The 12,693-nt window shown below is 40.6% G+C and overlaps 1 protein-coding gene across 4 annotated transcripts in view; it reads left to right on the top strand.

Moving 5' to 3' along the window:
* The window catches only part of LOC101912202 (integrator complex subunit 6-like), a 41,828-nt gene extending 34,249 nt beyond the window's left edge, over window positions 1–7,579 (top strand). For 2 of the 4 annotated variants that reach the window (XM_055817893.1, XM_055817894.1), the window contains 7 exons: window positions 898–1,113; window positions 1,598–1,721; window positions 2,294–2,436; window positions 2,800–3,031; window positions 3,797–4,189; window positions 6,055–6,148; window positions 6,568–7,579. In XM_055817893.1, coding sequence (XP_055673868.1) covers window positions 898–1,113; window positions 1,598–1,721; window positions 2,294–2,436; window positions 2,800–3,031; window positions 3,797–4,189; window positions 6,055–6,148; window positions 6,568–6,667 — 1,302 coding nt within the window. In that variant the 3' untranslated portion in view covers window positions 6,668–7,579. The remainder of the gene's footprint in view (window positions 1–897; window positions 1,114–1,597; window positions 1,722–2,293; window positions 2,437–2,799; window positions 3,032–3,796; window positions 4,190–6,054; window positions 6,149–6,567) is intronic. The other 2 variants (XR_008749652.1, XR_008749651.1) reach the window with 2 other exon arrangements.
* The last annotated feature ends 5,114 nt before the right edge of the window (window positions 7,580–12,693 follow it).

Here is a 12,693-nt window from a genome sequence, read left to right on the forward strand (position 1 = left end):
ATTTATCTGCAATATGGAGTTGGAATGGCTTGAGACGGCTATGTTGTTTTCACGGACGTTCTTGGCACTTGAAACAGTTTAAATGTGTTGGATGCATTATAAGCTCCTGTATAAGGACAAGCAATTCCAGAATTCTGCTGTGCTCCTCCTGTCTTAAAATCAGTTTCCCACAAGCAATGAAGCAAACTCAGCAGAGAATGAGATCTGGGAAGTGGGTTGCAATCACTGTGGGTTTTGGGGTTTTGGTTGGTTGGGGTTTTTTGGAGGTATTGCAAGTGGGTAAAAATCTTACTTTGAATACAGTAAAAGCTTAATACAGTAAAATTATCTGTAACTATAATAAGAAATTTGTGCTAATTGAAGAAGTAATATGTTTTTAGAAAATTGCTGGTGAAACAAATTTTATTTCTCTTAAAAACTTTTCTCCCTTATGTTGCATACAGTACAAACTGTAGTTTGTAGGTTGTTACAAAAATGAAGTCTGAAATTATGTTACTATATCTGAACAATGCTGTTTAAGATGCGACTTTACAGTAACCTAAGGCATCCCACCTTCCTGCCCCCCTCCCCTCCCCTTTCCCTTCAAACATATTTCTTCAGGGACATAAAAGTAAGTCACAGACTTGCAGCAAAATCAGGGATATTCACAGACCTCCTACTGGCATATAAATTTAGATACACTGGCTAAATATTTTTCCCATATGCTAGCACATTAGGATTTCTTTCTACTTGAGATCTAGTCTGTGTAAATCCAATATATCCCTGGGTAGGTAGTTCTCCCGATTGAGAAGTTGGGAACTAAATTTATAGTTTTATTCTGCTAGTGTACTATGGGTGTTATACTGGAAATGTGCAATGCCTGCTGATTCTTTAACTGATGGTGTGATTCCATTTTAGACAAAAATAGAGTCGGAACGGATAATAGGTTCAGTGGGTAAGAAAGTTCCACAAGAAATTGGAATAAAAGTGAAAAATCACTCCAGTGGCCTCTCCTTGGTACACAGTAGGGATTTTAAGCAACTGCTGCAAGGGATCACTGGGGAATCTCCACTGAGACTGGCGGAAATGAATGTTAAAGAATTTGCTGGCTTCCACATAGGACTTTTAAACAAGGTAAACAGCATAGTGATCTTGCATGATTAAGCAGTTAATCTCATCTGTTTTGAATGGGTAACTTTTATGGACTTGGTGTAGAAGAAGGAAGTAAACACTTTCACTGAATTGTGAAGAGTGTAGCACAGACGTAAATAGTGAGAAGAGTAAATGCAATTTTTTGCACTTGATTTTGGGGACACTGTTTGAAAATCCCGTGGTAGTAAACAAAGATTACTGTGTTTTAAGTGGCAGTCTCTGCAAAAGACAACTAGTGTTCATCGAGGAATTAACATGTTTATTGTTAATGGAGCTGAAAGCCCTAATGCTGAATAAGGCCTTGTTGAAAAGACAGTCATTGAGTCTGCTGTATCCAGTTATGAAACTCAGAAGTTACTTCAGAATAATTTTTTTAATACTTAACGTTATTACAGTTCATAGAGGAATTCCTCTGCATGAGGACTGATAGGTTAACTGAATGTTACCCATTTTGTTATAAAACTAGGATTTGAAGCCACAGGCATTCAGAAATGCATATGATATTCCTCGTCGCAGTCTTCTAGACCAGCTAACTAGAATGAGAGCCAATCTTCTGAAAACACACAGGCTTATCTTGGGGCAGGATGAAGGTAAGTAGCCACTGTTCTTCGTTAACCATTTGGTTAGAGTACAGCTATTAGTTTTTTATTCCCTGAAGTAGTGTTTTCTATCCTGAGTGTGGGAGCACAAGTGGACGTTGCATCATTTGTTGAGTCAGTCAGCGTCCTTTTCTGGACTCCAAAGGGGATAGAAGGAAATTCTTGCCTTCTGTCATGTGGGATGATGTGCTTGCTTTGAATTTTAAAAATAAGTTTCATGGCAGAGCTTTCCCATATGCTAGGGTTCAGTAGACATATTTTTCGTAGCAATGGTGGCTTAAAGGAGAGAGGGGCTTATGGCATTTTACCCTTGTTAGGTGCTGGTGGTCTAAGATGCAGTTGTTAGCATAGAAATCAAACTTGTTTATTTTTCATTCTTCTGCCAATTAAGTTCAACTCATGCCAGCTTTATTTTCAAAATTGTAGTCTTCATCTCTTCCTCCATAGTGAAAAGAAATAGTAATTTCTAGTTCTTAAATGCTAACACTTGCAGTTGAAGTGTGTGAAGTCTATATTGCCTTACTTTTAAGGTAGACTAAATTAAGCTTCTTGTTCTGTTGTAGACTGCCTTCATAGTGTTCCTGTTGCTCAAATGGGAAATTATCAGGAATACCTGAAAATGATGCCTTCACCCCTTCGGGAGATTGACCCAGATCAACCAAAAAGACTTCATACATTTGGCAATCCATTTAAACAGGATAAGAAGGTATGAGGAGCCACACTATCTGCTGTATCTTTATATTTAACATGGCTTGAAATAATTGCTGAGTAGATTTTACTCTCCCACAATTGCATTTGTTGCTAACCCTGGGTAGCTCTTCTATCATGTGCATCTTTCACGTGGTCCAAGAGAAACATGTAAAGAATTACACTGATTGCAGTGGCACTGGTCTGTCTCTGGTTACAGTGTACATTAGATATCTCTGTTCTGAGAGCTGTAAAGTGTTTTGAAAGTTACCTGGATTTTATCACAGAGGGACTTACTCCATCAATTAATTGATAGAACAGTTTCTATTTTGTACTGTTTTAAAATGTTGTGGGTTTGTGTGTGTGTTTTTTTTTTTTTTAGGGTATGATGATAGACGAAGCAGATGAATTTGTTGCTGGGCCTCAGAATAAGATTAAGCGTCCTGGAGAGCCCAATACTCCAGCGTCACTAAAGAGAAGGCGTAGCATGTCACCACTGTTGAGACGGCCACAGTCACCACCTGTCGTAACAAATCATGTAGGTGGGAAAGGGCCACCCTCTGCTTCTGGATCCCCATCTTATCTGAACCTCAAAGGCATCCCAGCAAATAAAGGTATATTGAGTTGTAGTACAGCCGCTTGCATGGTCACAAGTGGGAATATCTGTGTTTTAAAAAAACACAAACAAAACCCAAACCAAACGCAAAACACCCCCTCCCCCCCCCCCCCCCGCCCCGTGCCTCTGTGTGCTTTCTGAGTTGGTTCAAAAGGGTATATCAGTGTGTATGTATGCTTTAGTGTTACAAGAACTGAGTTTCTTTTGTTGGCCTAGATAAAAAGACTGCTGCTATAGCTAATGGTCTGGAATAAAAAAATAATTTTTATGTACCGTTTTTTTAAGAAAACAATACTGAACCTATTGCTAAAACAGTTTGGAGGCAGCAAGGGTTTCAGATCAGCTTTTAGTTCTCATCTGTGTACTCTGTGCTGGAGAAGGAAAGTTGAAATATGGTTAGGTTTTAATTTCCCACAAATACAGATTTTCTTACCCACCTATTGCAGCAGATGGAGTCGGAGGAAAAATCTGTTAGCTGGACTTGGGGGAAGGAAGGAGGGAAAGCATATAGTATGCCAGAAGTCATAACGTTGCAATAGGAATACAGAAAATGGTGACTTCATAATAGTGATAAAAGATGGTAACAGCCCAAAGAGAAGTATTCCTTTGGTTGTGTCAAAGGTTGAATAGAAGTATTGGAGAGTTCTTCAGCACTGTGATATCACTACACAGTACTTCAAACAAGAAAGGATACAGAACTGTTTCCTCCTGGTTTTTTGATACTGCAGTTACGCACTATAAGATACATATTTTTAATTTGTAGATACCAATAACAGTGTTGTCCAAGATGGCAATGGAGAGAAGAAAGCAGAAAATTGTCAGTCACTGGAAAAGGAAATGGATGGCTTACCTGTGCAAATGGCTGCTTCGGTTCCAGCTGCTGTGGGAGAGGATGAAATGTTACCCAATGACTTAGACTCTCTACCTGTTGAATTCAATTGTTTAAGCGAAGATGGGTTGGATCATAAACCTGGTACCAACGCGCTTGTTCGAGGGCCTCTAAATTACAGTGTGACTGGAGATGACCAAAAACGGGCAATGGAGTCTACTTCCGAATCTGTGCCAAATTCATTTAAAATAACACCTATGATGTTGGAGGGAAACAATGCTGATATCAAAATTAAAGTGATGAAAGAGGTTCGCAAACCTGGAAGAAGTAAGTTGTGGGTTTGGGGTTTTTTTTTTTAATTAATATATTACACATGGTGCTAGAGAGAAGACTCTTGAAATAAGGAGGTATTCTCAGTATACATACAACTTCAGATTCTGAGTAATTTCTGATTGCGTATGAGCAATGGAGGGACAAAAAAGGAGGAAAGTTCTTGCATGCTGGGCAGGTGAGTTGAAGTTTAGGCAGCAGTACTTGGCAAGTTGAGTGCCAAGTGACCTTGTTTGCCCTTGAAGGTAGTTTAGATGGTACAAATAGTACCCTGTGAAAGCACCTTTTAGAGGTTCTGGTTTTGTTACTGATGATCTAATGAGACTAGATAGACTGCCTTATGCTGCACCGCACTTTGCATACGCGTGTGTAGGTTGCTCCGTGCCTGTCAGTACTTCCTTTGGAGGGCAAAGGCATATGTAGCTGCAAGGGTGCGGCTTGTAATATGTTTGAAAGGGAATCTTAACAGATAATAGTGAAGTGATACTTTTTTTTATTTTGTGAGACAGTGTAATTACTGATGGAACACTTCGCAAACTCTTACGAACTGAAGACTGAAAATTAATTTATTTTTTTTCTTTTCCTGTAAAGTTTGATAACCCCTGAAAATCTAAAACGTTGTGAGGAAAGCAACTTGCCTCCTCAGCTTTTGTTACATGTTTTGCCTATAATTGGATACAGGATCAAAACCAAAACAGTAATCTGAAACTCCAACTAAGGTAGATGCTGTAGGTTTTGCCATAGGCATAATCTGTCTGGTTTTTTCTTAAGTCCCTTATGTAGTTTGTCTGAATTATTTCTACAAATTAAACTACTGAATATTTTTCTAATACATTGTCAAGTGCCAGTAATTAGTATAATGGACTGTTCTTAATTCTTTTGTTAACTCTGATCTTGCATTGCTTTGCCAAAACTTCATATTTTGTTGAGGCATATAGTCACTGTGGCAGAATGAGGCTACTGAGAAGTGAAGCCATTTTTATGTTGCATCTGTATTTCATTTTTAAGATGTTTTAAAACTTCCTGTTTGGGTATGTCTTTTCTTACTGTTTTACAAAGTGGCCTCATCTAATCTTATATCAAATTCATGTCTAGTAAAAGATGATGTAGAGTAAAATAGTACAATGTTCAGAATGAGTTACCTGCCTTACTGCAGAGTTCAAGTGGTCATCAAAAAAAGAAGCTAAATAGTAGTGGGTTAAATATACACATATATTCACATTTCTGACCGTATATCCTCTCTGTACCTGCTGCATCACTCTGAGCAGGCTCTTAGTCGCAGCACCATAATACCTTCATACTGGGTTCAACTTTGGAAAATACTGAACCAGTGCTATATTTTAATTTGTTTCTAATTTAATGTGCCCATTTCATTCTTTTGCTGTGGATGTATTTCCTGTGTACCATATTAACTGTGCTCACACTAAGCATTGATAATTATTCTGAGAGAACTAATCCTAACCTGTGCTTTAAGAAATGACAGCTCAAGGTTAAAAGAGGGCTTGGTTGGCCATATGTGCATATTAACTGATGACACTGTGGTCAGGGAGATACGAAGTTCTACCTAGCCTGCATTTTCTGAGGACAGATGTTTGTAGCTGCTGCTCTTTAAGAGAACCTAGTTCTTCGGTGCCATGTTTGAATACCAGATCGTCAGTATCACTTCAAATTATTGGCATCACCTGCTTTCTGTGCATAAAGCTAACGTGGGCTTTTTTCTTGCCTTGCATGTATTACCATACACAGATGCATGAAACAGGGCTTTGTTTTTTCGTTTGGCTGTTAAGTTTTATTGCAGATGCATTTACAAGATGTATTTCTAATGTATGGTTGGATTTTTATCTTTTTTTTTTTTTTTTTAGATTATGAAAAGATTTTCTCTCTTCTTGAGGAAGTACAAGGACCTATGGCAATTCAGAAATATTTCATTGAATTTGCTATCAAGGAAGCAGCAAGGTTTGTGTAGATACAAATTATTCCGAGTCGTAAATTAAATGTTAATTTAGGTCATGGTAGTAAATCATGAACTTCTGCACTGACAATATTTTCTTTTTGACCATACTTCAGTTCCTATAGTTGTTCTAGTGGTCAAGCTACCATTATATTTTTCGTAAACTGTCTTCACTTAAAGTTCAAACGTGAAATAGAGAGGTGGGTTGTTACTGAAGACCAATCCAAAATCTGGGTGGGCTGGGGAAGGGTGGTTGTATTAAACTAAATTTTCTGGTCATTCTAATGCCAGAAATAAAGCAAGCTCTTTCATACTGGAAACAGAGAGCCTTTGGTAATATGATTTGTCATGGCTGAATAGTCTTGAGTTATTCAACTGTATTTTTTGAAGAAAAAAATTAAATTGCTCTCCCTCTCTTCTGTAGGTTTAAAAAACGGGTCTTAATACAACACTTAGAGAGAATACTAGAGGAACTAGAGTTCAACAGCCTACCCAACAGAGTTAATCATGTCAACAGTAGATAATAATATACCAGCCAGACGAATATGGACCAGGAATGAGTTTGCTGTGCCGCAGAAGAGTGGAAGAGGATGTAGCTGCTGCCCTCACCATCTTGGCAGCCAAGTGATTTTACTGTCGCAGTCTGAGAAGAAGCAGTGGAGCTTTAACTTTAAGAACCTCTATCGGCAGAAGCTGGGCTATAACCTTAAGGATTTGCTATGAAAGGTGTGGCTTTTTTCCTGTGGAGGGTGCTATTTGCTCAACAGGCTGAAGAAAATAACTATTGCTGCCCCTCCTGCAGGTGATGAGAATTTACTCATTTGAACGCTGTCATTAGACATTTACGTGCTATAGGCAGCAGGTTGCACTAAAATGGGGCACTGTCAAATGCACACACTGTCTGCATCGTGGAGAGAGCCCGTGTGTTCCCAAAAAAAACCCTCCCAGAAACACCTGCACTGGTAAAATTGCATGTTGCCACCACAGAGACAAGGGTCCTGTTCCCAAGAACTGCTAGCCATGCCTTTAAACTTGAGATTCAGTGTAGATTGAGAGTAAAGAAACTGCTATTGTGTTAATGAAAGCTAAAGACAGCCCTGTGACTGTTACCACCCGATGGTCACTAAACAATCTACCTCAGACTCTCTTCTGTTTTGTCTGCAGACATTATGAAAGTGCACCTGAGGCTTCCCAGGTCCCCGACTTCAGTTCTCTTTCATCCTGTGAGGAGGACGGAGATTCTTCAGGTGGCCTTGGCACACGCTGTGCTTTGGAAGCACTAAAAGGAAACGCTTTTAAAAACGTGTATTTTAATGTTCATACAAAAGAGATTATTTTGAACAGTATTGTTACCAGATCACTAATTTGATATTTTAACTGTATAATTTTTTTGGAACATATGTATATATAAAATAAACCATTTTATTAATTTTTAATAAGTGCTAATCTGAGGAGTCTGTAGCGGGCAGCACTGAGTTCCTCCAATTACTGTTACCAACAGACTGCTAATATTTTTGTAAAACCAGTGAGTAGTGCAGCTGTACTGCAGCTGAACCTGATTTTGCATACCCTGAAACACAGCTTGTGGTGATAGTTGCAGAATGTGTTCGTGCCCTGGAGCACCTGCCCCATCACTCCGCTTAGCCTGCGTGGGGTGCACATTTTTACTCAGTATTAAAGGCACTAAGTTCCAATTTACCAAACCCTTGGTTACCTGAGCTAGTATCCTCTCCTCCGTTCCTCTTGCTGTTTTGTCCAAAGGTAATCTTATAGATCACAAAACATACAAAGAAGACTGAAGCACCTGCATGTAATTATTTTTTTTTCCTTTAAAGCAGTAGCAATAATGTGCCAGTCGTAAAGCAGCTCTTTGGATAATTGTGTATTTTCAGTTGTTCACACGTAATATCCTCTCATCCTCTAACAGCTTTCTTTTGAAGACAGGTTGAAGTTGTGCTTGTTAACTAGCTCTTTACCTCCTACTGCAGATATCCTAGAGATTCCAGTTGACTAGCCAGCGCATGAGAGGCAGGGAAACAGATTTTAGCTGGTGAGCCTGTACTTCTCTGTTCTTAGTGGTATTTTTAGTATTAGCCAGCCTGTGAGACATCTTTTCCATCCTCTCTGAAGCAGTGGCCTTCTGGAAAGATGCAGTTTGACCATTGGAATTCTGCTAGTGAAATTTAAGAAGAAAACAAAATCCAGCAACAGCAAATCTCTGTCACGCTGTTGTATGAAGTGATATAGGGAAAGGCATTGCTATAAATGTACCCTAATTCTTCTCTTAGAAGTAGATTTATTCTTCTGTACAGCCAAACATTTTTTTTAAAAAACAGAAATAGCTTGGAGTGATACAAAGGGGGATTCACTCCTTCAGAATCGTTGTCTGGAAGCTCTATGTTGCCATGATAGACCTCCCATGGCTAATGTTGGACTCTTCAAGGGAATTTATTTACGAAGGGTTAGATATACTGTGCATATCTCATTTTAAAATGGCCCGGTTGCGTGGATCAAGTTGCATGTAATACGCTATTTTTGAAATAGTAGGTGGTAAGAGGAGACAGCTTTCTTCAATATAGTTAATGGCTATTTAATTTTCTTTCCTGATGCCAGAGACAGTCACTTGATCATAGTGTGTCTGAGCAGGGGCTGAGCTCTTAACTAGTGACCTTGTTAGTATGTAAACCTGCTCTTCGACGTGATGCAGTTGGCTGCCAAATTTGCTGCAGGAAGCTGGTGACTTTCATTCACTTGTTTGGAATCTTGTACTTCAGAAGCTATCAAAATAGTCCATTTGACTACAAGCAGTGAGAATTTTTCCCTTACCCCACCATTATTTTATCTGAATAAATTGAAACTGGATCAAAATACCGGAGGGAAAGAAACTTTATAGTGAACTGGACACGGGTCTTCATAAGAAGGAAGGAAGATGTGCCGTCCTCACAGGTTGTGTCAGTGAAGAGGTGAAGAAAAAGGAGCAGCAGTAATTCATCCAAGAGCGCCAAAGTGTGTCCCGAATCGACCACAAAATGAACATCGCTTGCGTAGGAAACAGTAAATGCTCCATGACTGTGTTAATGAGACTCTTAACGGAGGTAACTTGTTGTAAGACAAGCGGCCGTGCTGGATGTGGGTGAAATGTGCGTTGAACGAACACAGCTGCAAGCTTTGAATAGCACACTTGGACGTGCGACCGGGACAGCCAGGAGAGGTTACGGGAGTGTCAAGGCTTGCCTTTTCTGGGTAGAGACCATGACCCCACAAGCAACAGCTGTGTAACTGAGAGCGTGTCTGGTCTGTGTGACACAGCCTCTGTGCAACAGCAGTGTTCCTCAGCAAGGGCTCCGGAGATGGCACAGGTCTGCAAATACGTGTATGTGTGGATGGAGTCTGGAAAAGCTGTATGTGCTTTGCTCAAACCTAGATTTTTGAGCCTTTATCTAAGGTTGAAATAATGGATGTTCAACTGGGATCTTAGAAAGTGGGGGGAAAAGTCCAGCGTGCTGTGATCCCCGTAAGGAACATTGTCTTAACACTCCAAATCGTTAAGCGCTTACCTTGCTGCTGTGGGTAGAAGGGTTGTGTGGTACTGTGGAGTCTGGATAGCTCTGTGTTCTGCTTTTTTTAACTAGGTGTCCTCATTGCTCATTACCTGTGTTTTTTCCCCTTGTAGACATCAAGGAGTTTTCCTCTTAAAATGAACCCGTAGCCATGCACCTCCCAATCCAGTCACTGATGGCAGATGCCTGTTAGGTGCTGCTGTTCCCAGTTTGTGTGTGCAGTGCGTTTATGATGGGCAAGTGTATTCTTGCCCAGCTCTAATCGCCGTCAGAAAGCAACTGTCACTTTCCAAAATAAAAGCTGCAGAGGCTGTTCCTGTGCTATGCTTGACTTTGCAGTGGTCAAGCAGTTGTGTATCTGCCTTTTACAGGAAACCGTAAAAAAAAAAAAAACCCCAACAACAAAAAACCCAACAAAAAAAGCCCCAGACCTTTTTTCTTTTTTTCCTTGTTTTTTCCTTCCCCCCCCCCCCCTTTTTCTTTTTCTTTTCCTGTTTTTCTTGTAGTTTTCTCCAGGTTCAGCCTCTAAAGTGGCTGGCTGAAATGGCAGCAATGTAGGGTATTAAGTTTGTTTCCATTTGTTCAGTTCTTTAATATCTACTGAGAAACTTCTGATGGAAAAAAAAAATGGAAATGCATTGGCCAACAGAAACAAACTATTAAAAAAGCCTATAAAGCTAAAAAGTGTTTCATACCAGCAACATGGCAACATCACACATTTAGCAAATGGACTCTAGAACGCTTGTCTTGAAGAATATGCGACTTAGTTAAGCTGAAAACAAGGCCAAGACACCTCAAATCTGGCAGAAATGAGGTTTGGCAGAGATCTGAAGGAAGGATGTTAGTCATTGGATTTAAAAGAAGCTGCTGCTTTCAGGTTTGCAAAAACAAGTTGAAGTCTGTCTTAAGTGGAAAGGGAAGAAACTGGAGAAGAACAATGCCTTGGGATTTAGCAAGAATCTTGTGGCCTACAGGAATTGTTAAACTGTACTTCTAAATCTGGATCTTGTGATCATTTCGGGAAGGGAAGGCTGGACTTGTCAGATGTTCCTCATTCCAGTTTGACTGCAACCTGGCATGTTGTTTTCACCCTTGCAAGTAGACTGTTGGCTTGGCTTTAGCATTGGTGCTTTTCTTCTTTCATTCAGCACTGACAGTGTGTGCACCTGTCTCTAGGTAGTGGCTAAAACGGCCTGGAATTTTGTGGGAATGCTGTTGTCCATTGTGCAGGGAACACAGGTAGGGGCTGTGGATAGTCTGTGCGAAAAGCAGCTGCTGCTTGTGTGCTGTGAAAAGCCGGTTCAGCTTCCATCTGTTCCACTTCAGAGCCTTTGTTTTAAAAGTGTATGAGACGCTTCCCCGGGCTGGTAGTGCCAACCTGGTAACTTAGCAGCTGGTTACTCAGAGTTCAGAAGAAGAAGGTGTCAAGGAAGAAGTTAAACTGTTGGTACAGCCTTGTGCTAAACTCGCCAGAAAGCATTTTCATATGGAGTGGAAGAACATAGCTGCATGTGCCTTCCCTGAGTTGGCAGCCACGTGGGTTTGCCAGGAAAGGTTGGGACCACGTAAAGAAAACAAAATGAACCTTTACCATGAGTTGGGAACTACCAAAGCAGCTGCATATTAAGATTTTGAGCTTAGGCTGAAGCTCTTAATTTATGGTGAGGTCTTAAAAGAATAGTTTGGCCTGGAAAAGGCAGTGGAATGGAAACCTCTGATCAGATTTTTGCTGGAGATTTATTTGGTTTTTTTGAGAGCTTGGGGAAGTTTCATCTTCACATCCGCAATGGGAATTTCACGGCTGTTTCCTAGTCCTGGATCAGCTCCAACAGCGGTGGAAGTAGCTGGATCCTTGGCGTCTGTATGTGCTTGCTGTCATCTCAATCACTGTTGCTCCTCTAGTGCAAGCAGTCTTGCATAATGTCCCTTAAAATACCGGGCACCTCTAGCAATTTGCTGTAATCGAGTGCTCTGCTCGCCACTGCTGAGCAGCTATTTGTGGAGCATTTTCATGGTGTGTACCTATTTGTAAAACGCAGCCTTGCAGGATGGTGAAATGGGAGGAGAGGTTTATCAAGCATTTTGGTACTTCCCAGGGCAAAAACTCTGTGTGGTCAGTTTGGGGTTTTTTTTTTTTTGTCTGTCATCTCCAAAGTGCGTGCATATTTAATGTTAAATTTTATTTGTAAGTAGTTAATATGTAGAATATGTCAAAGAGAGGTTCAGCTGTTTGTGAAGGATGGAGTTGGAAGGTTTCCCCTCCTGCTTCATCTTGTAGCTGTGACCTGCTGCTTGTGCAGAATTGGCCCTTGCAGAGAAAGGTGCTGGGCTGCGCTCAGGTTTTCCCTGGGGAGGGACTCTGCTCTGGAGCCATCCCAGGTCTGGGATATGTGACAACAGGCAACTGCCTCGTGGTAACTGGAGCTGGATTTTTTTTGCTGGATTTGTGGAAACGTAGATACTGTTTCTTGAGGTGATGGTAGGAGTGTGAGCAGTTACTGTCTGGGCACAACTTGTAAAGCTTAGAAACCTCTTTGTGTAAACTGGGGTTGGAGTGCAGACGGCTGAAGGTGTTGTGGTCGGTGTACGCTGCTGTAGTAGCTGCCTGGTCTCTTGGTAGTGGGTGCCTCAGGATTCAAGGGTGCTTTCGTAAGTAGGACAGAAATAAAAGCGAGCCCTCCTTGCCAAGACTAAAAAGTGATTAAAAAAAAAAAAGGCATTTTGCTGATTGCAGATGATGATAATGCAGCTGCTCAGTAGTGACATCCCAGCCATGGAAAAATAACATTGGTTCTTCAAGCTATTTTCCAGTCTGTGCAGTGTGTTAAAATCCTTCATGCACAGCTGGCACATTTAAGTTTGATTATGTTGTTGAAGTGACTGATCTGAGAGCAGCCTGGATCCCAGTTGCTTGCAGAATTCAAAAATAAGGTTGTTCCAATTCATCTGCAGTTGGTTATTTTGGAAGAGACACAAACTATCTCAAGTAC

Source organism: Falco peregrinus, chromosome 13 (genome assembly GCF_023634155.1).
Source record: "Falco peregrinus isolate bFalPer1 chromosome 13, bFalPer1.pri, whole genome shotgun sequence".
NCBI lineage: Eukaryota > Metazoa > Chordata > Aves > Falconiformes > Falconidae > Falco > Falco peregrinus.